Genomic DNA, 25817 nt, shown 5'->3' with positions numbered 1-25817 from the left:
CATAACAATTCTATATGCATGAGATGGCAATTAAACTTGAATATGGGTATTTTGTATGTTTACCAGAAAATTCCATGATCAAGTTAGTAGAGTGCAGAAATGGGTTTATAATTCGAAGGAATTTAGAATAACCAAACCTAAATATGCATTATCAAGCATTCAAGCTGATCATAGCATAAACAGCTATGCAAGTATCACTCCCATCTTTTCTGCAGATCAGAGAAAGAGAGAGAGAGATTGGGGCACAAGATATAGATTAACTGGGAAAGAAAAAGAGATGGTAATTTTAATCGTTTTATGACAAGAGCATTTTTCAATACCATTGATCTTTTCTTTTCTTTTTTATAATTATTTTGGCCTAAAGTATATATACCATAGATCAAGGCACGATTATTGCCTAGTGAATATGATTTACTCCTTAATTATCAAAGATATTGTGGATTTTCTTAATGGATATATATAAGAATCCAAGATGTATTGCTTTCGTAATTACTAATTACCGATCAATTACCATATTTAGTTTAATGACCCCATAGAGTAAGTTCGAGGAAACATCAAAATTTTCGTGCCCAAAAAAACAAAAGATTTGTTTCCTAAAGTTGCACCTTGGCATCACTATATATACATACGCTATTGCAGGTGCTCTTCACAATTTCATTCATCATTCAAAAACCATACATAATATCTAATTGATTTCTGCCCTCAAATATTTATATATATATATATATATCTCTCTCTCTCTCTCTCAGATCTCTTTGTTGGTTAATTAGCCATGGCTTTTGGTAAGAGGGCAATAGTTTTTTTCCTGGTTATGGCTTTGTTTGGGGTCTCTTTTGGTGCCGTTTACAAAGTGGGTGACTCTAATGGATGGACAAACAAAGGCAGTGTTGATTACAAGCATTGGTCATCTACTAAGAACTTCACTGTTGGAGACTCTCTTCGTAAGCCTTACTTCTTTCCCCTATATATATATATTTTCTAAACCCATATATATGATTTTTAATTAAAATGCATGTTTGGTGTTGGTTTGATCAATTCTAACAAAAGGGGTTTTTTCCGCTCTTTGTTATCCTTATTTCGTATTTTGTGTGATTCAATCTTTGTAAGAGAAACCCTGTTTTCTATACCATGTGCCACTATGATGTGAAAACTACATATAGTTTCCCACACTTTTGCACACAATAAGAAAACATGTTTACCCCTTTTAATTTTCATCAAAATGATATAAATATTTTCAAATTTTAACTTTGGTATTTTGAGAAAATCTTTTGATAGTGAGTGGTACACCATTCATGATTTTCATCATGAGTTATGTCACATGATGAAACAATCTTTTATTTTATTAATTAAGATTACTGGATGGTTAGTTTTGACTTCATATAATGCGTTTTTTAGTTGTGTAACTATAATTCAAGATCATAAATGTTTTTCTTTTCTAATTAACATACATTGCATGCAGTTTTCGAGTACGATGCCGGGCAACATAATGTGATGCAAGTGACGCACAAAAACTTCCAATCATGCAATGCAATCAATCCAATTGCTACCTTCAACTCCGGCAATGATTCTATATCCTTAAAGAAACATGGCCACTTCTTCTACATCTGTGGTGTCCCTGGACACTGTGAGGCTGGCCAGAAGATTGACATCAGAGTTTCTGAGTCAAGCCCAGGCCCAATTTTAGCTCCAATCCCTGGGCCAAGCCCATCCCCCAGTTCATATCCTTCTGGTCCCAATGTATCGCCACCCAAGCCCAATGGTGCACCTAAGCAATCTTCTGAGTGGTTCCCAACCATGCTGGTTTTGATGACCATTGGGGTTTGGAATATAGTAATTTAGGAAGATGCTTCTTTTATTACTTTATGGAAAGTAATAACTAGTTTGTTTTGGTATTAATTATAACCATGATCTGTGGTCTTTATTACTAAATTTATGGATTCGTTTTTGCTTATTATCAATATTTTCAAGGTTTACAATAAATTGGGAATTTAGTTATTCTTTCTGTATTGATCCACTTTAAAGTTGCCCGTGAATTTTTCAATCAATCCAGATAGCAATATAGCATATATAGCTTCAATTTTGGCACAGCCTCAATTCCCAAAAGGACATTTTAAATTTATTTTGGAAAGTAATCTTGTAATTAAACTTATCAAACACGCCTTTCTTCATCCTCACAAAAAGATTAGGCCTAGGTTCTACTTCTTCTAAGACTTGACTGAGAAGTAAATCAAAATGTGCACGCGTACGTACGATATCTTTAGGTTTGGTCCAATCAATGATTGAATGTTCAACCCATTACCGTAAATGGTCCATGCCCAATTTAAAAGAATGATGTGGAGCAATTTACACATATTAGAAAAGTCTGATTGGGACGTTACCATATGTAGCAACACAAACTTTGCTTGAAGGATTTTTGGAAAAAGCAAAAAATAAAAAAAGTTGAAATTTCTAGGAAATTTCGGAAAAATATCATAGAGATCGATATCATGTTGTTGTATGTGAGGGAAGATGAAAATAAGTTTGGTATGTTGTTCAAGTTTTGACATGAATGTCGTGACCTAATTGGTATGGATCGTATCATTTATAATTGAAAGCAGTAGTAGAGCTGGGCCTTTAATATTTTAGAAATGGTGTTTGTCTGTCTGCGACTGTGTCATGGATACCCTGTGATGAGACAGACTGTTTTAGCAGGTGGAGTACACAGAGATATCAATAGGGGGAGAGATGGATCGGAAACTATTTTGGGCAAAAACTTAAAAATCGTATGATATATTAATGCATAATTATTCAAATTATGTTAGGATCTTGATTTAATGCAAATGGGTTTGTGCAGATCATATAATTAATATGTATATATACTAGAACAAGGACAGAGCCGTCACAAGTAAATTTTATGGCACGCACCAAAAATAATGTTAATCATAAGAAAAATCATATAATTAAGAAAACACATATTGAGATTTTACAGAACTATGTCGCATTTCATTCAGATATATACAATGATCCAATTAAAGATTATAATAAATTAAAATACGTACACTAATTAATTCCATTAATTGATGGCGGATCGAGCATCCAAAGTTTTCAAACTTGGCTTCATATTATTGCATAGTAAAATGACGTGACAAGGGGGGTTAATTGGCTAGCTAATTGCCAATCGAGAAAATACAAAAAGGATCGAAATTGATGGTGATCTGCAATTGAAGAATGCATGCATGGTTTGGGTAGCTTCCACATGTAAATTTGAGGTACGTCGACTCTTTTTGCTAGCCAATTAATATGAAGGTATCATCCTTGTCAATATTGATATATATATGATATTGATACATGTAAATTTGTAAACCATTCGTCTTCACAACTCAAGGCCTTAAAGTCGGCCTCCTGGAAACTGCAGGCACCTAACTAGGTAGCTAGCTAGGTACTACCATTTCTCTGTGATATGTAGCTATTAGCTTAACTAGGTCATATTAATTCATATTGAGTGCGTTACATGTGCTTCTGCTCCCGGCCACATCTTGTGCTCTTGGTACTTGCCTATATCTATGTAGAATCTACTTAGCCTTAGGACCCATCAAGCCCTTTCTTTCACTTTCTGTAGACTTTTGTGTTCCAAGCAAGTATGTATATTTTCAGAGTTTGCATAACATGTCTTTTTGTTTTTGTTTACTTTTCATCTCTACTTACATCAAGTAGCTAGCATATTCCTTTATCAGGGAAGATCAAGTATACAAACATACACACACACATACATGTGTATATATATATATATAGAGGCTCGAACATCCGCATGCATCTGAAATTAATAAAATTATATATATATACACACACACACGTACATGAGTATAAATTCTTTTTCCAACATATCCATAACACATACCTATAAAATGTTATGAATCCATCATTCTTGTATATTATTACACTAAGTCAAGATATTGATCATGCCTTACAAGTTACACCTTAAAACTTGTTGTCTATTACTTAGCTCCTACATATATATATATATACAGGCTTCTTCTATTGAGGTATATCTCAATTTACTTATGTTGAGGTATGACATTATTGGGGCCCACACGAGTCGTTTTGTGTCGATCCGAACCGTTCGCAAGGATAATCTTCATTGAAAGATTATCCTTGCAAAAAATTAGCCAAATCGGAAATCATTTGCCTATCTAACTTTTATAAAACAAATGGACGGTTTCATCAAAAATATTTGGTTCGTCAATTTATTTGATCAAAGTTAGATAGGCAAATGATTTCCGATTCGGCTAATTTTTTGCAAGGATGATCTATCAATAGAAATGTAAAAAAATGAACGGTTCGGATCAACACAAAACGACTCGTGTGGGCCCCAATATGGTATACCTCAACATAAATAAGTTGAGATATACCTCAACAGAAGGAGCCTCTGTATATATATATATATATATTATTGTATGTATACCCTTCAATGACATCCAACTAAAGCCTTCTTTTTTTTTTCATCAAATATCCAACCAAGCCTTTTTCTACATTTTCTTTGAGCCATGACAATAGTACCATATTTTGAAAAATAAAGAAAAACGTGCAACCAGTTAATACCTTGATTTCTTTATTGGTGGATCAATTACTTAGATTTGGGCGATTATCTGGCAAGACTACTGCGTTAGTCAATCCCAGCCTTCCAGTCTGCTTCACCTTCATTTCCAGTCTCTTTCCCAAATTGGAATCTAATTTCTAAAATATTCTAAAGACAATAGAAAATAAAAAATGAACAAAAAACACATGAAGATAGAAAAGAAAATAAATGTAAGGATGTAAAAACGAACGGGGAGTTGACGAAGAGCGGCAGCTGAGCCGGCTAAGAAGCCGAGGTTCGCGCTTCCCGTAACCCGAAAACAACACGCGCAGTTGCACGTGCAAGCACACCACACACGATTTGTAAGAACATAAAGTAAATTTATTTATTTTTATTAAAAAAAAAAAAAAACAAACCAGCTACAAGCCTACAACTACAAGTGACAAGAAGAAGAGCTCGCGTATATATAACCAAGTTCCTTCCCAAACACGCCGTCCCACTCTCACTCTCACAGTCTCACACTCACACACTCTCCCCAGCACTACTGTTGTGTTGGTTTTAACTCTCAACTACCCAAAAGTCCAAAACCAAATACAAACTCTCTCCTCTTCTCCAAAACCACAGATTTTTTTTTTTCAGAGAGAAACTGAAAAAACTGCGAGCGCATATATTGTTCCGCCATTATTAACGCCTCTCACCAACAAAGCGTGACGACTCGCTCATTCGCTTTTCCACACACTCTTTCCAAATATTTTTCAAACAATCAGACTAGCATATATATATATATATATATACATAGAAGCGCAGTCACTGCTGGAGAAATGGAGCTGAGTAAGGTAACCCTAGAGATCTTTACGAAACTCGAGCAGAAATGGCTCTCTCACTGCGAAACCTCCAACAAGACTCGGATTCTCAGCATTGACGGTGGCGGAACCACCGGCATTGTCGCCGGAGCGGCCCTCGTTCACCTCGAGGATCAGATCCGCCTCAAGACCGGCGACTCCCATGCTCAAATCGCCGATTTCTTCGACCTCATTACCGGAACCGGCATCGGAGCCATCTTCGCCGCCATGCTCGTCGCCGATGACGGCTCCGGCCGCCCTCTGTACACGGCTAGAGACGCTGTGAACGCTGTCTCCGAGAAGAACTTGAAGTTATTCAAGGTGAGGCGCGCCGGAGTGTTCCGCCGGGGACGGAGATACTCCGGCAGAAGCATGGACAAGGCCCTAACTGAGTTGCTAACGAGGCAGGAGGACGGCAAGGTCTGGACGCTCAAGGACACGTGTAAGCCTCTCCTGGTGCCCTGCTACGACATGAAGAGCTCCGCCCCGTTCGTGTTCTCCCGAGCCGACGCGTCCGAGTCGCCGAGTTTCAACTTCGAGCTGTGGAAGGTGTGCCGCGCCACGTCAGCGACGCCGGGCCTGTTCAAGCCGTTCAGCCTGAGCTCCGTTGACGAAAAGACCTCGTGCTCGGCCGTAGACGGCGGTCTGGTGATGAACAACCCGACGGCCGCGGCAGTGACTCACGTGCTTCACAACAAGCGCGACTTCCCCGCCGTTAACGGCGTTGAGGACTTATTAGTTTTGTCGTTAGGTAACGGACCCTTGACAGGAGGACGGAAAAACCGTTTTAACGGTGAGTGCTCGGCGTCTTCGGTCGTTGACATTGTGCTTGACGGAGTCTCCGAGACCATTGACCAGATGGTGGGGAACGCCTTCTGTTGGAACCGTACGGACTACGTCAGAATTCAGGTATTTAGATTTTTATTTTTTGGTTTATGTTTTCTGTTTGTTTTGTGACGGAGTGATTGACGGCGGTTACGACATGTATTTGTGTGCAGGCGAACGGATTGGGGAGTGAAGGGGTTGTGGGGCCGAGATCGGAGGTGGAAGTGGAGGTGTTGAAGGAGAGAGGAGTGGAGTCGTTACCATTTGGCGGGAAGCGGTTACTGACGGAGACAAACGGACAGAGAATTGAGGGTTTCGTGCAACGCCTTGTGGCTTGTGGAAAGAGCAGTTGTGGGGTTGTGCCACCTAGTCCTTGCAAGGACTCCGCCGTTAGCCCTCTCGCTAACGGCCGTTAGTTAGCAATAGACTTTTCAGTTTTTTTTTTTTTTTTTTTTTGTAATTTCTCTTTTTGTAGCTTTTATGGAAGTTGTAATTGTAAACCAAGCTCAGGTTCACGTTTAGCAGCTAATAATATCCCCACCTGTTCAGTTACATCTCGTGCATGTTTAATCCAAGTATTTGGATTCTTTACTTAATTATCTTGTTTTATATATTACAATGAATTTATTGTCATATAAAATTGAATTTTTGATTCAGTAATGCTACACTTACCACATTTTTATACCACAATTGCATACTATTTTACATGACATTCATACATTAGACACTACAAATTAAAAAATAAAACCTAAAAAAGAAAAAGAAAATACCCTTCCAGTAAAGTAATGACACATCATGTGAGATACAAATATGGGAAAAAATGTGGGATAACTAGCATTATTGTTTTTGATTATATGTTTATGTAGAATTTCTCAAACTCAGATGTACATCTGACCTGAGTTCATTATTGTGGCTTGACGCCATTGACAGACCTCTTTTGGGTTACTCCCAATTATTTGATTGTCCAGACCTCTGTTGTGTGTGGGAGGACAGTGGTCTCTAAGGCCTTCCGCAATACAGTCTGAATCTGATTCTTAAATTCATTTTTTGGGTATAAAATAGATATAATCCAATCACAATGGGCTTGAATGTGATCCCCATAATTTTTTGAGACCCAAAAGTTATCCCTAATTTTTGGTATAGACTATACCTAAAACCAAATTAAATAGCTGGCCCACCAATAAATAAAAGCCATTAAATGGCTTGCCTGTCACCAAATTAAATGGCTGGTCCACCAACAAATAAATGAGTTAAATATTAATATTCTCATATTTGATCCTCAAAATCTATATTTTTACACTTTTTGATACCTAAAATTGATTTAAGTATTGAATATTTGGAGATCACCATTGTAGAAGGCCTAAGTAAGAAATGTGTTCCGACGAAAATTTAGACAAAATAAAAAGGATATTTTCATGACATGGCCAAAAAAAAGAGTAATTTTTATGCATGAAATTTTTGGTTGACCGATGTAACTAAAGAGAGTAATCCCTGCAACCCCTTTTGCAAAATTTCAGCCACTAACGGACACAAGCAGAGTAACACTGGCAAGGAAAGGGAATCAAATCCGGTTATAGGTGAGAAAAATATCTCATATACTGGAAGACTTAGTTTGAGATTACTACAATAAAAAACAGTTGTGAAGTAAATTAGTTGTGAAGTAGAGTCCGTTGTGAAGTAAAATAATTGAGTATTTGGTAAACTATATTTTCAAAAGTGTTGTGAGTAAAAAAAACAGTATAAAGGTGTTTGGTAAATTGTAATATAAAACTGATGTGATTATTTATAATTACTAAAATGATGGTATTATGGGTAAAATAAAATTTTTATTATTGTTTTGATTCACTGTAGCTTTTAAAAGCACCTACAAACTTGCTTTCTATTTTTGCTATGAAGAGTTAAGAATTGTGGGATAAAACACTTTTTTCATTTTTTTATCAAACACCAAAACTACTGTGGGTGATTGAAAATTGTTATCCACAATAACTTTTTAGTCCTCCACAACAATCAAACAAGCCTTCTACTGTAAGTTTGTAACAAACACCTTTACAAGGTCATCTTGTAAAAATAAGAAAAAAATAACTCTCTCTTTTCAGTAATTTAATTTTCACCAGTACTTTTGGGCTTTCGATTATACTGCTCTGAATTTTCATCCCCACACTTTTTTGGTAGGTAAGTTGGGTGGGTAAAAAGGGTGTGTGCAGTACTTGATGCACTTACTTTGGGCACGAGACGTTTGCACATACCGGCATTAATTAAACACTACCTTAATATCTTCCCCTGCTGTCATTTTCTTTGTCCTCCTCTTTAGCTCCTATTGCTTAGAGAGTTTGAGATTGAGACTGGTAATAATAAGATAACTTTATTTGTTAATTAATGACTACAATGTCAATAATAAGACAAGATTTACGACTTAATTAATTTATAACAAAGTGAAACTTCCTCTCTTTCATTAATTCCAAATGCTCAGAATGAGAGTGAAAATACTGAAAAAATTTCATGTTGAATGCATAATTTAGAAAAATTAAAACTACATGGCTAAAAATATAGTTTATCCAAAAATAAATGTCATGAGATATTAAGATTCCGAATTATAAAAATACAATCTTTGATCATTCATGTATATATAAAGAGTCTAAAGTGGTTGTTTCATTTGTCGAAACACCGACGGCCTGACTTGAAAGTGTGACAGACCATCCCCCCTAGCCACAGGCTTGCAAAACAGAATCCTATGGCCTATGGTTTTCAGTGTAGAATTCTTGGCCCTTTGTAACAGAGGTGGGGGACCTCATCCATCTAATTTTAGCAATTGATTTATATATACCAATTTTCTGTACACATACACTCCATTCTTTACAACACCAACAACGACGTCCTTGTTTCTACTGCCTACTTATTCTCTCTTAAAGAATTTTCAGGTTGCAATTGTCCGTCTCTGTCGCTCTGCTCAAATTTACCATTGTACTTTGTACATCTTCTACACAATGAGCTGTCATGGCCAAGATCTCCAACAACGTGCTTTGCATTTTTGCACTCTTTCGTATAATCTAAATAAATTTCAATCTCAAATCTATATTTTATGTGTTGATATTGTGTTAATAATCTTTGTTTTCATCTTTACCTAGATCGATACATTTGATTCACGAGATGTGGTTTACTTACGCTGCCCCATAGTAGTTTTGATTATCTTTTGTGTTGATTGGAATCTAGACATGACCGGATTTGTATCACATGAGGCAGGTTGATCTACTCTGCGACTTGTATATAATATATTCATGAATCTAACATGTGAATTGTGAAACATATATCTATATGTTTATATATATATATAGAGCTAGTACAAATTATATAATATAGTCATATATATAATAGTCCCAGTGGACGGTGGACCTATATCTTTGAATTACTAATTAAATTAGATATTAAGAGCAAAACACAAGTATTCGAAGTTAAAGAAAAAAAAAGATATAGGTTGGCTGGTGGCTTCAAATTGGCTAATGTGGGTGGCTCTAAATTCTACTCTACTTACTAAAGTCTTAGGCTCATGTGTTTCTGAAACAACCTGAAGCCGACAAGTTTGGGAAGTGAGTCAAATTTCAGGGTGATGATCCATGGCCTTTTGGCCCACCCCAAATTAATTAATTAATCAAAAACGTACCCCTAGCTCATTCACTGTTAACCTTATTTTGTTCCATGTGTACCAAACAAGTTGAAGAATCCACAGTACGTGGCTCGATGCTCTTAGGACAATTTACACATATTCATTAATGTTTTTGTCATGAATTTTTGGTACTATGTTCATGTTAATCTTTTGCAAGTTGCAACTCAGGCTAATGTAGGGTAGGGTGACCCATTTTTAATTAACTAGGGACCCTCTTAATCATGGAACCAATATTAATATAGAAGATCAACCAAAGATATACCTTTATATAATTGTACTGTTAGTGTATCTCTGCATCATATTTTGTGTTCTGACTATCGATCATTTTCAATGACTTGCTTCAAATTTTGTTGGAATCTGTATATTTCTTCTCTCAATTTCTCTAACATATCTAGACAACATACAAATTTAATTAGTAAGAGATCGCCTCAATTAAATGCAAAATCCCATCATTCTTCCATTAGCAGCTGTGCACTGTCACTGTGGTCGATCGTTAAAGATTAGATTCTGCCCCATCACACATCTACTCTACTTTATTTTCACTTTTGAAGATGGTTAAAAATTGCTAGTAGGATCTCCTTTTTACTTATGGGCTTGTTTCTTCCTTTAAGCTAATGGTTTCATATCAATGCTTATAATTTAAGAGAGCTACTGTGCTTGTTTCTTCTTTTCGTAAAGCAGATTCTAGGCTTTACATTATTTTATGGTTCCATTATAAATATTGTTATAAAGCAGATTATAAATATTTTGGTATAAATACATTATAATGTATAATAAATATGGTTCCATAATTTCCATTATGAACTTAAATATATAATAATAGGCAACATATGATTAAAAACTTAATGAGAGTGGGAGAGAGTGAGGGGGGGTGAGTTAATTATGTGGGTTGTTAATTGGCTATACTCATATTTCACTACCTATTTTTTTTGATTGAGGTCTCCACATCATATTAAGAGATAGGGGGTTTTATAGAGTGTGCCTTCAAGCGGTTGGTTTTGTCATTTAAATCCATTTGATTAATACTCATACCCAAATAGCATTGGAATTAATGATAAAATATTTTTGTAGGAAAAGGAAGGAAAGAGAATGAATTTAGGTGGTTTGGTTGGCAATCTTATTCAATAGACAAAGGACCACGTAATCTTGGAGCCCATTTGATTAAGACCTAAGATATATACCAACAGATGGAGAGTATATATACAATTTAACTTTTTAGTGAATAATCCATTTGATTGAGACTTGAGACAACAAGAAGAGAGCGAGTGTACATTAAGTTTTACTTTTTAGTGAAGATCGAAGCCATTTGATTGTGACCCAAGTTATACTCCTAAGAATCATATCCATTTCCATCAAACCAAGCATTGATCCAATAATGCCTCCTTTAATCATTCATACTTAATTAAGTTGCTATCTCATCATCATGAACTTCATATATGTATCAGCTCAATTCAATTAAAATTAAACACAGAATTGTGAATTAATTAATAATTTTATCGTTATTAATTAAATGACAACATTCATTTTACCATTGAGAAATTATGGAACCCGTTTGATATTTGCTAGCTAGTAATTGATTTCTGTCAATTAAGTACCAGATTTATGTCCTTATGTATCAGCAATTTAAGGTCAGGCAATGGGGTCCACCCCATAAAGGCTTTTAGTGGGTAAGACCATTAACCTAAGAGTATCTCTGTAGCTGGATCTCTCTCTCTCTCTCTCTCTCTCTGTGACTGGAGTAAATATATAGCCCAAGGAGTAAGGACGAGTACGTACAGCTAATAAATATGAAACCCTTTCTTCTGCTGACAATATGTAATTGGAAATCTACCTTTTCTTTAATTTTTTGAGCAACTACCGACATAATTAACAAATAATGGGAACAAATTAATAATTCCTTTTATATTGAAAGTAATTATTTGTTTTATTAGAGAGCAGAGGCCAACTGAATCAAAATCTTTCCTTATGTACTTTACTGCAAATATCGATTTGGATTGCTTTATGGTGTGTTTGGATGGAGAAAAAAAATTTGGAATTTAAACAAAACTCAGCATTTAAGAAATTACATGCTCTAATTTTCTTGTTTGGGTCCATAAATATAGAATTTCGTAAATTCTATATGGAAAAAAATTTGGGATTTGAAGGCTGTAAATTCCACCTAAATTGGTGTCATTTTCAAAATTCCAATTTTTATAAAAAAAAAAAGTCGTGTCCACCCATCACCTTGCCAAATTAATTACAATACCACCACCACTACCACCATGTCGCCGCTACCACCACCACCACTGCCACCGCCACCGCCACCTTTGTCGCCACCATCACCACTGCAACCACCGACACCACCTCCGCCGCCACCACCACCACCTTTGCCACCACTACGACCACCACCGCCGCCACCTTTGCCACCACCACTACGACCACCACCGTCGCCACCGTTACCACCACCACCACCGACACTGCCACTGCCACCATCACTACCACTACCCGCTGCCACCACCACCAACACCACCACAGCCGCCACTATTACCACTACCATCGCCGCCACTGTCACCACCACTGACACCGCCATCACCGACACTGACACCGCCGCCGCCGCCTCCATCACCAGTGCCATCACCATCACCATTGTCGTTGCCGTCGCCACCACCTTCACCGCCAATGTCGCCGTTGCCACCACCTCCAATACCCCAATTTTTGCCATCACCATTTCTCCCCTCGCCCGTGGGCCATCACCCCTACTACCATCATCAACTTACCACAAACATCATTTTTATTGTTGCCACCATCACCATCACTCTTTTATAAAACTACTATAAATTTCGTATTTAAATTCCATTATGGTTACATTTATCCAAACAAGAGAATTTACAAATTCTAGAATTTTAAATCACGTCATTTTTAATTCCGTCATTTGTGAATTTCTTAGTAGTTTCAAATTACTTCATCTAAACGCACCAATTAAAGTTTAAAGAGCTAATTAATGTATACAAACGCGTATTGTATGTTATTGGGGCTTAGGTGGTAATTAAAAGCCTTGACCTGTCGAAAAGAGAAAGGCATTAAATTTGGTTCAACGAAATCAATTAAGCCATGAACAAGCAATTAACCAAACTAGAATTTATGCCAATCACAATAAGTACATGCATATTGTACAGGCATGAAGCTAGGAATTAAACATGATTCATATTGAGTAACTATTACCAAAATTAATAAGAAGTTGACCAAAATCTTCCTTGGTTGCCAATATAATGCAATACAGAAAGAAACCGAAAGAGAAAAATGATCACCATATGATATATCCATCAAAGTTCTCTGTGATTAATCAGACCCAGAGTCGACCACACACTAAAATCACACCAGGCCCATTCCTCCATGTTTCCAGATCTCATACACACGTGTGGATCTCTCTCTCTCTCTCGATCTCGGACCCTCGGTACTATAATACCATGTAGATCGTGATAAGATCTTGTCTAGTTGTTTTTTAATTACGTACGTACGTGCATGATTAATTAGCTCAGTACTCATTTTAATCGATATATATTTTTTATTTTGTCCTCTTCCTCCTACACAATATCACAACGGGTTAAGCACCACCTTGCATTTACTTCTTTGTCTGCTTAATTTAAACAGTACGATCCATCCTGAGTCCTCTCCTTATTGATAAGCTCCTTAGTACTATATTACCTTACTGATTTTACTTGCATGGGACATACCTTAAGTACAACACCATGGTGGCCACCACAAACTTACGCAATCCTGAGATCAGTCTAATCAACATGACAACATGTATGTACATTATCAAATTCACAAACGTGTTTGAACATTTAGTCGGTACTCAATGTGTAGGTTTAAACCGATATACATATATATGTATATATATTAACAATTGACAATTCTGTATAAACACGTGCGTATTTCAAAAAATACTATTTTGTGAGGAGCAAAACTTGTATGAAAGTACACGTACGTGTAAGTTCCAAGGTCGAATGATAGCAATTATCAATTCATGACCATATGAGATTGGAGACAAATTAAATAGTACATGTTATCCAAAAGAAGTGATGGGTACAAATATATATACGGCCATATGGGGCATATATGCATCTCAGCCTAGCTCTATATAAATGTCGATCGGAATCTCTTTATGCAGTACTAACTAAAACCCACAAAAATGTTGACTGATAAATAGTACTCTGGGCTACAAACTTTTGTTTGCTTAATATGCCAGTCGGTCAGATATAATATTCGCCTTTTTATGAACAAGAAGAAATCAATGAAAAAAGTACTGAAAAAGTGAAAAACCACGTTTTACTCTCTCCTCCCTTTTTATAAGCAAGAAGAAATCACTGAAAAAAGTACTGAAAACCCACGTTTTACTTTCTTCCCCCAATCCCTTTATTTTAGGGTTTAGCAGGAATTGATATTGATATCCTTGGTCTGCGGTTTATTCCAAGGTCGACATTTGGCACGCATGCGGCTGTCCATGGCGGACCATCATACAATCGATGAGCCTCGAGTGCAAGATTTTAATATTAAATCTTACAATTAGTTAATTACTAAATTAACCAATATTTAGTTCAATTTTCTCATGGGGAAGTTCCAATAATTTTTTGCAATTGCTTCCTTCCTAGTTCCTTCACAAAATTTTTATAACGATCCCATTGCATGATATGCATGCATGGTTGTTAATTGGTTACTAATTTCTCATTTTTTAAATTTGGTTATTGAATTTGTTCTTTAACTTACAAATGATCGAGTACATTAATAGTCCACCTTGGTCACACACACTCACACTGATTCCAATATAATTGGGATTCAGTCAAACCATTGACGTTGAAATCATTAATCGAAATTAATTAATAAACATTAATTACTTGCTATAAATTTATAATATATTACTGATTGTACGTGGAGGAACTTTCATTTTTTGTTTTTTCTTTTAAATGAAATAGATGGTAAATTATTTTATTGGCTGCCAACCTCAAGTACATGCAGATGGCGTGAGCAGCCGAGCAGGTGGGTGGTACACTGGTACAGCAGTACTAGTACTAGCTTACTACTGATGAACAGAACAGTACATGTGTCACGTGACAACTTGCTATGAAATAATACGTGTATGGGGTACGTGGACCTTTTCATTCTTCAAGTTTGGGTACGATGGGTACGGTGTGGTGCATGTGTGAATTCTAATATTATTAACATTATTATTAATGATATTATTATTAATTTATAATTAATTGATGAGAAACTCGAACTTGAGGTCCATGCCATATTGCCATGGTGTTGATGATCATGGAGCTGAGATTGACTTGTTTGTCATTTATGTGTTGGAGGGACAAAACCCTAGAGTCCTGCGCAATGGAAAATGAGCCTAGCTGTGTCGACTGTGTTTGTGTGTGTGTGTGTGAGGAAATCTGAGACCTCATCTCGACTTGCTAATAGTACTCTATTCGGAACCACACGCTAAGCTTCTTCACTCTTTGATTAGCGATCAGTGTCACTTTGTGAGACTGTCACACTCTTTCGGACCACCGACAACCCACTCTACTAACTATAATTTACACTGGTTTTCGGATTTCTTAGCCCTATTCCATACTCATAATCCTTAGCTAATTTTCATCCCGGTCGGGTACCCGTGGGCACCGTTTTGTTACATACGGATTTCGATACACTATTTTTAGATCATGAAATATCACTACATCAATAATTAGTTGATGTCTTTAATACAATTAATACAATTTAAGTTTGGAGAAACTTTTTCGATTGAATAATATATACATAAAACCTTCTATAAGAAAGATATTTTAATTGGGTCCAACTAATGTAGGTAAATTTTAATATAAATGGGCCTAAAAGTTGAGCCAAGATCAGCCAGAGCCAGTAGAAGCCCAAAGGAATTTATGAGCTTGGTTAGTCTAAGTAGGACCCAAGAAATGAAAATGAGAACTAGCCCATTTAAGCTTGAGGTGGTTGCCGAGATACTTTAACTAAGCCCAAGCCCACGGATATATGATGGCGGGAGCACCATTTCCAAAAATTGAAAGTTGAAACACAACTAATTTGGTTTGGAAAAAAAAAAAAAAAAAAAAGGTTTTTGGCCCATGTTTTGCCCCAAAAATGTATTTGATCCATATGTTTTTAAAACTCTATATTTGGTAAATATATTTTAGGTTATTTCAATATGAGGACAATTTAACAAACTTAAATTTTCAATTTTTGTTTGAAAATAAATTGAATGTTGCATATATGATTTTTTTGTCATTTTTAAATAAAATTCATGAATTTAAACAAATTATTAATTTTAATTTGAGAAAAAATTTCATGTTAATTATAAATGTCATAAAATTGTAAACAATATAACAGAAAGACTAAATATGTTTTCGGAAAAAAATAATGGGACAAAATTTTTTTTTTTCTGAAAAAAAATTGCCGCTTTTTTTAAAAAAATTGGAGAACTCCAGCGGGAAAAATTGGCGGGAGACCCAAAACGAAGCCCAAATCTTTACAAAGAGAGATTCCTGAAACTCTTTTTCCATACCAGAACTACCCCGGCCCTCTCCAATTCACCATTTCACATTCTCCATGGATCGCCATCAGAAGCGACCTTCCAGACGAAGCTTGAAGCGGAAGCTGGAAGAAGAGTTCATAGAAGAAAGACCCGAAGATGAACCAGATCGTAAGGTCCTGGCCGTCGAACCCCAAGACGCTCACCAAGATCTGCTCAGCGAGGTTCGCGCCCACGTCCAAGTCCTCGAGTCCACAGTCTCTTCCTCCGAACCCAATCGCGCCGCCGCCAAGCGCGCCACTCGCGCACTCGTTGAACTCGCCAAGAACGGTATTTCTTTTTATAATTTTATAATTTAAGTGTTAATGGATCTCTTAATTTTCGCAGGAGTTCTTGAATCTTGGAGTATCTGATTCCTTATCTTTAATCTATTTAAGCGCATGATTTTGATATTGTTGGGTTTTTGCTCTTTTGGTAATTTGTATGCAGAGGAAAATTTGAACGACATTGTAGATTGTGGAGCAGTTCAGGCTCTGGTTAAGCATCTACAGGCACCGCCGCTGGCAAAAGGTGACAACAGTCCGATGCCGTATGAGCATGAGGTTGAGAAAGAAAGTGCTTTTGTGCTTGGACTTATAGCCGTTAAGGTAATCAAACTCTATATATGCTCTCTTGCTTTTTGAGTTATATCATTTTTTTGTGGGTGACTGTTTATTGATTTGGTGCAAAGGTTCAATCTTTGTTTTCTAATTGATAGTTTCTATGTCTGTGTTTATGTTATGAAGCCGGAGCATCAACATCTCGTAGTTGATGCTGGAGCTTTGCCGCTTCTTGTTGATCTGTTAAAGAGGCACAAGAGTGGTTGTGACTCGAAAGCAGTTGATGGAGTTATAAGGAGAGCTGCTGATACAATCACTAGCGTTGCTCATGAAAATAGCAGCATCAAAAATCGAGTCAGGTCTGTTTGTTTCTACCTTTCAGAGTCTCATACTAAAGAATCTCCATATTTAAAATTTCTTATATCCTTGCACATTCAGGGTTGAAGGTGGTATCCCTCCACTTGTTGAACTACTTAACTTCTTTGAGACAAAGGTGCAGAGAGCAGCTGCAGGGGCCCTGCGAACTCTTGCATTTAAAAACGACGAAAACAAAAATCAGGTAGCTAAAAGTTTCCCTATTAGATGGTATATGATAGGCACCCTTCGTATGCTAGCTGATTGGAATTGCGAAATTTCAGATTATAGAGTGCAATGCTTTGCCTACCCTGGTGCTAATGCTTCGATCTGAGGATGCAGATATGGCTAATGAAGCCGTGAGTTCAGATTTTTATATTTAATATTTCCCCTGTCATATCTTTAGAGGTCTAAGCTCACCCCTTTTAAAGCACTAGCTGAAATCTGAAATTTGTGGGGATTATCAGGTTGGTGTGATAGGTAATCTTGTCCACTCATCCGCACCCATCAAGAAACTAGTTCTCCTTGCTGGTGCTTTACAACCTGTTATTGGATTACTCAGGTAATGTTGCATTTATAATTTTCTGGAAAATCATGTTGTTGTCTTAAGAAGATATTTCTTTGTTTTCAAACAATGATATCTCCCTATGTTCATTATGCTGTTGACAGTTCCTGCTGTTCGGAGAGTCAAAGAGAAGCTGCTTTATTACTTGGTCAGTTCGCCACGGCTGACTCAGATTGCAAGGTGGAGGGAAAAACCATTTTAGTTACATCTACCTCTTGTCATATCATAAATAAGTTTATTTAATGCTACAAGATGTGGTTCATGCAGGCACATATTGTTCAGAGGGGTGCTGTACAGCCATTAGTTGAGATGCTCAAATCACCTGATGCACAGGTTAGGGAGATGTCAGCTTTTGCGCTTGGGAGGTTGGCACAGGTTATTATTTTTTCACTTCCATCGTCCATTTTTTCATGCATATATGTAGAAATAGGATAAGAGGGCAATTGTAACTTTAATGCAGTCACTGATGGTTATATAGTCCTCAAAGTCATTTTGGCTTTTGTTTTCTTAATGCTTTTATTTTTAATTTTTATATTAGGACACACACAACCAAGCTGGCATTGTTCATAATGGTGCTATAGTGCCTCTACTCAATCTTCTTGAGTCAAAAAATGTACCTCTCCAACACAATGCTGCATTTGCTCTGTATGGTCTTGCAGATAATGAGGTAAAGTTTGTTCTTCCCTGTTTAATTTCAGTGTGTAGTGCAGTTGTCCTTTATTCATCATCCAATCTTGTATAACAGTGAGACTGACTTGAAAATTCTTCTGCAGGATAATGTTGCAGCTCTTGTTAAGTTTGGGGGTGTTCAAAAACTCCAAGATGGAGAGTTCGTTGCTCAAGTATTCTTTCTCCTGCTTTTCTTTTATCTTTAATATGTTTGATTTTTAGTTGGTCTTTATGTCATGAATTATTTTTCCCCTTTCATATCTATTTTGTCATAGTTTCGTTGCCTTGTCATATTTAATATTTGATACTTACAGCAAACCAAGGATTGTGTGGAAAAGACGTTGAAAAGATTAGGGGAGAAGATTTGTGGACAAGTGAGTTTCGTCACATTGTACTGTCTTTCTCTTTTAGCTGGCCAGTGTCTAGTTTATTTTGTAATTGCATCTTGTGCTCATACTACTTGATATATCTATGTAGTTTGTTCTGAGTTCCTTTGTTGCTTTCTCTCGACAGGTATTAAACAATCTGTTATATCTGATGCGCGTTTCAGAGAAGGTTGTTCAAAGACGAGTGGCTTTGGCCCTTGCTCATCTTTGTAACCCTGGTGATCGAGAAATCATTTTTGTTGATAACGAAGGTAGGAATTTTATGCATTAAAATTTCCTTAAGATTCTCTTGCTTTAGGGTTTGCTTTACTGATTTGATTCTTAGAGGGGGAATGTTGGATAGGTCAGTTGGTTTCCTTTTAAACCAAACTGTAAAACATAAATTGTTCATTAGAATTTGAATACTAAACAAGTGCTCATTTGTAAAGAGCTGAACCACACCAAACTGTAAAATCAATTTGGTATAGTAGTTTAGGAGCCTTCCTAAGGACTGTGAATGGTTTGGTAAAACTTGTGATGCACCATAATAAATACAAACCAGGATTAAAGATAACATTTAAAAATGGTATTTTTCTTTACCTTAAAACTTTTAACAGACAGAGCTTGTGGCAGAATAAAACATTAGAAGCTTATTGTGAGATGTATGTGTGCATGCTAGCGTGCTTGGTTTAATGGGGCTGCCTTCTTTGTTTGCTTGTAAGTCTTTCCATTAATATTTAAAACCCAAGTGCCTTGGAATAAAAAGTTTAGCCCACCCATGAGTCCGGTTTATTTTGCATTGATGATATTGCTAAGTTCCCTACATTGGGTTCCAAGATTTTGACTTTTGCCAAATTCATTTCTTCCAGGATTAGAGTTGCTGTTAGGGCTTCTTGAGTCTACAAGCCTGAAGCAGCAACAGGATGGTTCTTTGGCCTTGCATAAATTGGCTACAAAAGCCATTTCACTGTCTCATGTGGATGCAGCTCCTCCATCGCCAACCCCACAGGTTTTCATTTGATGTTTAATTTGTTTATTGGACATCTAATCTTGTGCTTGTTGGCATGGATATTCAGGGTCGGGCGCTTTTTGACATGATTGACGGGATCTATTTTCAGGTGTATTTGGGTGAGCGATACGTAAACAATCCTACACTTTCTGACATCACATTCTTAGTAGAAGGTGGGGATTGTTCCTGTGCATTCCCTTTTCTCTAGTTGTCTCTTAATAGTACAATATATGCTCTTATGTTACTATACAGTATATGTTCTCATGCTTTACCTTGGTCAGGTAAGCGGTTCTATGCCCACAGAATTTGTCTGCTTGCTTCTTCTGAAGCCTTCCGTGCCATGTTTGATGGTGGTTACAGGGTAAGATTTGATTTATCTTTAGTCTTTCTTAGCCTTTTCCTCTAATTGATAATTCTCTCAATCTAATCCTCTCCTCCCACGATTCTTTTCTCAACAGTGATAATAATGTGACAAGGAATGAGTTCCTTAAACTGGCCCATATGATATGTTTCTTGTGTTGCACACTATTGGCCTATCAATATTCTTGTATACCAGCTAAGCACAAATTTGTGGTAGGAAGAGTGAAGAATGAAATGGCTGTAGGGAATTTTTTTTCCTTTATGTTTTTTATTAACATTTTGAAACAATGTGTTGCAGGAGAGAGATGCTAAGGATGTAGAGATTCCAAATATTAAATGGGACGTTTTTGAATTGATGATGAGGTAGGAGTTCTACCTTCCCCTAGTTAGGGTTAATAGTTAATGAAACCCCAGTTTCAGCCCTGATCATTGTTATGATCTTCTGTCTGCTCCTAGATTCATATACACAGGATCGGTAGATGTAGATTTAGATATTGCTCAGGATCTCCTTAGAGCTGCTGATCAGTATCTCTTGGAGGGTCTCAAGCGTCTCTGTGAGCATGCCATCGCTCAGGTGAGCTATTAAAGTAGTTTTTGAATTTCTCAACTTTTTTTTCTTGGGCCAGAGGCTAGTAAAGTGGTTTGATGATTATTCTTTTGTTTTGGGTTTTAGTCTGATTGCTTCTTATTTTATTTCTTAAGGACATCTGTGTGGAAAACGTTTCGCTCATGTTTGAGTTATCAGATGCCTTCAATGCCATGTCATTAAGGCAAGCATGCATTCTGTTTATATTGGAACAATTTGACAAATTGAGTACCAAACCATGGTAAGTAGTACTCTCTCTCTCTCTCTCTGTGTTTAAATTTGTGTCCAGCATTATATTAATACGAATCTTTTAATGAAAATATGTAGGTATCCCCGACTGATGAAGCGTATCATACCAGAGATCCGCAGATATTTCACTAATGCACTTACAAAGCCTATCCAGGCAAGCTCGCAGCAGGCTTAGATGCATAGAAAGAGCAGAAATGTATAGAAAGTTGTAGATTATTTTGGCATTGTTGTGCAAACAGAAGTAACTTTTGTTTAGCCCTACTGTGTAATCATACCATGTAATCTTCTAGGCAATGCAAAATCCATATTCTTTTCGGCACTCTTTCATGTTGTGGTCACTGCTTACTAACATTTGTCCTCCATACTGTTACTCCATGTTGTAATCCTCTAGGCTAATGATTTGTTACTCTAGGCTGATTGACTCTTTCTTCCAAAAATAATAATTACTTTTAAACTAGAATTGAAATTGTTACGTGCCAAATTAAAGAAGTTAATTTGGGTTTGGTTTGTTAAGGATCCAACATGGTTAAAAGATAATAGGAGGCCACAATACATTTGATAACTTTACATCAATTGGAAGTAATTCTACCAGAAGAAAAAAAAAATTGAAGTAATTCTATACCTAATTGATTAGGTTCGTTATTATAATTGAAACCAATTAGAGAGCAACCGGAAATTCTAGTTAGCCATTAGGTAGCTGTACTCCCAAAAAAGTTATTTTGGCCAAAAAGTTGAACATGTAAGAATGTGTTCAAGTTTAGGTTTCCATTAAAATGCAGACTGATACTGTGATACACAGATCGCGTGGCTAGCAAATGGTGATCCAGACATTGAACACACCGTCATTATTATCTTCTTGGTTTCCCACAGCATTTAAAGTAAGAAAAAATGAAACAAATAAAAAAACAAAAGAGAGTACCAAACCCAAAAGGATTCATGGCATTATGTGCAATTGGGTCTCATAAACAGAAAGAAGATTAGAAGTAATAAAACTCTGGGACACAAAGTACATTATTCAGTTTGGAGAGTCATGTTTAGGAGTTGAAATAACATTGTTACCAACATGAGTAAAACCAAATTACCATAGGGCAACTGGTACAATATCAAGTTTTGTAAATTGAATCTTATTCTCAACCAGAGGTCTCTAACGTGTATTGCATCTCTGGTATCTGTCTAATGAGCCCTCACTTTGAGGACGGCCACGCCCATGTGGGAATGTTGTGATTCCTGTGAAAATCTAGTTTGTCTTGTGGTCTAATAAGATACAACATAGATTCTGTTTCCCTTCGACTATCTTTGCCTTTTATGTTAATAACCTTCCTTTTATAAATCTGAGGATAAAAGGACAACTAATTGTTTGTCATGGATTTGGATTTTTTTTTTTTGCTGACATTCTATTTTTGGTCCTCATGTGCTACTGATCAGGTAGGATCTCGCAACACTATTCTTAGTTTACACTCAACGTTACGTAATAAACCAAGAAATGAGCAGTAGTTGCAAGTTGCAACCAACTAAAATGAAAAGCTCACTGCACACTTTTTCTTACTCATAAAGTTGAATAATCTGTTCTTACATTTGGAAAATGAGAACCAAAACTCTGGACAAAATGAAAATGAGATACTAAAAATAATTGTTCATTGAAGTGCTTTACGTGGCTTACACTCCAAACAATCAGATTTTTCCTAACTAAATTGCAATTCAGAAAAATTGCGTAATCATACACTGAGATGGTATGACATTTTCATCTCGCAACTGTGGGAGCACAAGTTGAATCGTCTTTGCTGGACCAAACCTCTTTAATTCCACAAGCTTGGATTGAACGTTCAATCTGATGTACTGCAGCTTCATTCTCCAATTGAGAACAATATCTCTTAAATGTTTCTATGCTAACTTGAAGTCTGAAATCTATATTGAACAAGAATTTCATCTCCAACCTATTCAACTCTGCTGTGCTGACTCCTCCCACTTTGGCATAGTATGCATTGTTGTAGAACCTACAAAACCATGTTAATTATTTGATGTCAGAAGCTAGTATACATGGAACTGACAAATCATACTACATCATTTTGTGATTCTTGACATTTTACAGAGTATAGAAGCTTTGGAAACTTCAGAGGTAACAATGCATTAAGGATACCTATTTACTAATCATCCTAGAATGGTTGAATGGTCAGCTTTCATTGGCTAATTACCAAGTATAAGTTGCAGGTAAGATTGATAACTCAAGACTACATAATCAGATCTCTATGTATCTGAATCTCAGATTAGTACTTACGCGTCATCAATAAATTTCGCTGCTAGCATTATGCTTGTTATCAGAAGCCGGTGAACGTTGAAAGAAGTTAAATGGACTTCTGTGCACTGAAGAAATCTGTCCACATATATCTGTGCAATGATGAAGCATGATGGGCTACAGCCGGAGTATTTAAAGATGCGATCAATGTATTGCCGGATGCTCAGAGTGGGTGCTCTTAGACCATGAAATATTGTTACTTCTTTAATTTCTGTTGCCTCCAATAGCATCTCATTCCTTTGAACAGATCTCTCAAGAAGTGAAGAGAGAGGTGACAGAACCCGAGGAATAATTTTCATCACTCCTTTGCCCGATTCTTTAAGCCCCAGGGAGAGGTAAACATCCGAGCCTACATTCTCACTGTCAGGTGCCAAAGTTCCCATATTCAAGCTGCAAAGTAATACAATGATAAATAAAAAGGACCAAGTGATCTAGGACACGCCTCTGCATTTTGTAGTCCAATACATAATGGATGTATCGGTACACAAAGCAGCATTTTTTGGTACACAATGTGAAGGACTAACAAAAACAACTCTTGGGTGGGATTATAATTTGTTGCATTAAAAATACTGAGACAAAACTAATAAAGAGCATGTGGAAGTTTATAGAAAAAAAATTGTATTTACCACAATGTCATAATGCAATTCCAAATTATTCTGGACATTTCTGCTCTCTTCCTGGCAGCTTATAATAACATACAGATTACAGGGATTTAAAAGAACTGCTTTGTTCTTATTCCTGAAATATTTATACAATTGGTTTCTAAATGTTAATGGCAGACACTGAATAACATCTAAATCTAGACCATTCAGTGTAGTTGTTGCCCAATTCTACTCCTTTTCAGGCATCTCTTCAGATTCTACGTTTCCTCAAATTAAACTGATTCTCAATGTTGGCATTAATTATGACTAAAGTAGTTCCATCTGATCTCAAATATTAGGTAAACAAAAGAATTAGACAGACCCAGAAGCGTCAATCAACAAAATTTAACAAACCAAGAATGACCCACAAAATATCCGGCCAAGAAACAGAAAAAGAATGAAACTTTTTCATCAAATCCAGACCCAGAAGATGCAAGATCCAAATTCACAGACCAAATCAACAAAGGGAAACAATACCATAGCAAGTGCTGCTCATGCAGGGATTAAAAAATGAAAATTGTAAAGAAGAGTATATAGGATAACTTACAGAGGTTCTTGTTAATGAGCTATCTCTATTAATGTCTTTACTTGTTGCTTCAGTTGGGCACAGCAAAGAAGATACACTGAACACATAGACATCACCTCACCACCTTATCTCTTGGAGTTTCTTTCTTCTCTCTGCCACATCTCTTTTCTTCAGCGCCAAAGAGAGAGAGCTTTGCTCCCAAAACTACTCTCTCCCTCTCTCTTCACATGGAAGATTGGAAGATCTCGTTTCTTTTTTAGCAACACATATACATTCTCTCTGTTTCTCTCTCTGGGATAAAAAAGATGGTGTGATTGGTGTCGGTGCCGGTGTGTATTCCACAGTCCACACCATTTTTAAAGTGGGAAAAGACTGCTGATTCTTGCCTTCTTGGTGGTTAAGTGGGACCCCCCAAGACAACTTTCTTTATTCACCGCAAAGAAAGGAGAGCTGCACTAAATTATTTTATTTTTCAGTTCAGAACTTCAGGGCTGCACCAAAATTATTTTCATCCTTACTTTTAAGACCAAGTTTTACCTCATGCAAATTCAATTCCATAAAACCAACAAAAACAAAAAAACAAAAATCACAATAAACCTTTCCAATCGTGAAGGGTAACAGACTAACAGGGAATTTATCACATAACCAGGGGTTGATACTTGATACCAATTGGATCAGAATGCACACATTGTCTTATTGATACCAATTGGATAAGAACTCACTTATATTATATTTTCGTTTTCTTCTGTAAGATATGAAAAAATACATGTATATGCAGTGCCCCTTTTCTCTTTATCGTACACCATGAGTATCCATGTGCATGTTAAGACTTAAGAGTATCCTTTACATAAGAAAAGTAATCCCAATTATTGTGTGTATATATATATATAATATTGGTCTTTTGTTGTTTTTAGTAATGCCACACGATAGGACACCTAGAGTGGGTCACTTGTAATGAAAATGATTGGGAGCCAGAAATGAATATATGAAAAAAATATTAGTAAAAAGGGCATTAAGGTGTGGATCTCGATTAATCTCAATTGTTAATCTAAGTCCAAATGCGCCATGAAACATATATGCATTATTGTTCGTGTGGTCACTGGTTCTCTTTTTATCTCTGTTTGTCACAATTGATTGAACCCAACCACATATTTCAGTTTGTAAATGAATGTAAGCCTTACTATGCTTATATATAATCATTAACTATGCTTGT

General features: G+C 36.5%; 3 protein-coding genes and 1 pseudogene across 4 annotated transcripts; 3 read left to right on the top strand and 1 right to left on the bottom strand.

Moving 5' to 3' along the window:
• The first annotated feature begins 772 nt into the window (after positions 1-772).
• Positions 773-1839, top strand: LOC147275752 (mavicyanin pseudogene; annotated as a pseudogene).
• Positions 1840-5107: 3268 nt separating this feature from the next.
• PLP9 (PATATIN-like protein 9) lies at positions 5108-6732 on the top strand. Its single transcript, XM_086255088.1, has 2 exons — positions 5108-6306; positions 6396-6732. The coding sequence occupies exons 1-2, from the start codon at positions 5377-5379 to the stop codon at positions 6636-6638; spliced, it is 1173 nt and encodes a 390-aa protein (XP_086111214.1). The 5' UTR covers positions 5108-5376; the 3' UTR covers positions 6639-6732.
• Positions 6733-16465: 9733 nt separating this feature from the next.
• Positions 16466-21396, top strand: LOC147275750 (ARM REPEAT PROTEIN INTERACTING WITH ABF2-like). Its single transcript, XM_086252807.1, has 19 exons — positions 16466-16718; positions 16878-17035; positions 17174-17346; positions 17426-17546; positions 17626-17700; positions 17809-17903; positions 18011-18086; positions 18174-18281; positions 18445-18573; positions 18680-18748; positions 18890-18949; positions 19089-19212; positions 19810-19949; positions 20059-20122; positions 20231-20310; positions 20608-20672; positions 20766-20883; positions 21012-21136; positions 21223-21396. Exons 1-19 carry the CDS (start codon positions 16466-16468, stop codon positions 21317-21319), a joined length of 2130 nt encoding a protein of 709 aa, XP_086108933.1. The 3' UTR covers positions 21320-21396.
• A 1346-nt stretch (positions 21397-22742) lies between these two features.
• On the bottom strand, positions 22743-24942 carry CYCP1;1 (cyclin p1;1). Of its 2 annotated transcripts, none has more exons than XM_086252811.1 (3): positions 24626-24942; positions 23420-23786; positions 22743-23138 (listed from the first exon to the last, which is right to left on the bottom strand). In XM_086252811.1, the coding sequence occupies exons 2-3, from the start codon at positions 23734-23736 to the stop codon at positions 22886-22888; spliced, it is 570 nt and encodes a 189-aa protein (XP_086108937.1). In that variant the 5' UTR covers positions 23737-23786; positions 24626-24942; the 3' UTR covers positions 22743-22885. The 2 variants fall into 2 exon arrangements, with proteins under 2 accessions (XP_086108937.1, XP_086108936.1); XM_086252810.1 differs by having other exon boundaries at positions 23420-23827; positions 24626-24941.
• Between the last annotated feature and the right edge of the window lie 875 nt (positions 24943-25817).

Source organism: Dryas octopetala, chromosome 8 (genome assembly GCF_963921425.1).
Source record: "Dryas octopetala chromosome 8, drDryOcto1.1, whole genome shotgun sequence".
NCBI lineage: Eukaryota > Viridiplantae > Streptophyta > Magnoliopsida > Rosales > Rosaceae > Dryas > Dryas octopetala.
Note: the sequence above shows the minus strand (reverse complement) of the source record. Positions and strands in the feature narration are given on the sequence as shown.

Coding starts and splice junctions, on each gene's coding strand:
- LOC147275750 (XM_086252807.1), top strand. CDS start 16,466: ATGGATCGCCATCAGAAGCGACCTTCCAGACGAAGCTTGAAGCGGAAG. Junction 19,213..19,809: donor CATTTTTGTTGATAACGAAG/GTAGGAATTTTA, acceptor CATTTCTTCCAG/GATTAGAGTTGCTGTTAGGG. Junction 20,311..20,607: donor TGTTTGATGGTGGTTACAGG/GTAAGATTTGAT, acceptor AATGTGTTGCAG/GAGAGAGATGCTAAGGATGT.
- PLP9 (XM_086255088.1), top strand. CDS start 5,377: ATGGAGCTGAGTAAGGTAACCCTAGAGATCTTTACGAAACTCGAGCAG. Junction 6,307..6,395: donor CGGACTACGTCAGAATTCAG/GTATTTAGATTT, acceptor ATTTGTGTGCAG/GCGAACGGATTGGGGAGTGA.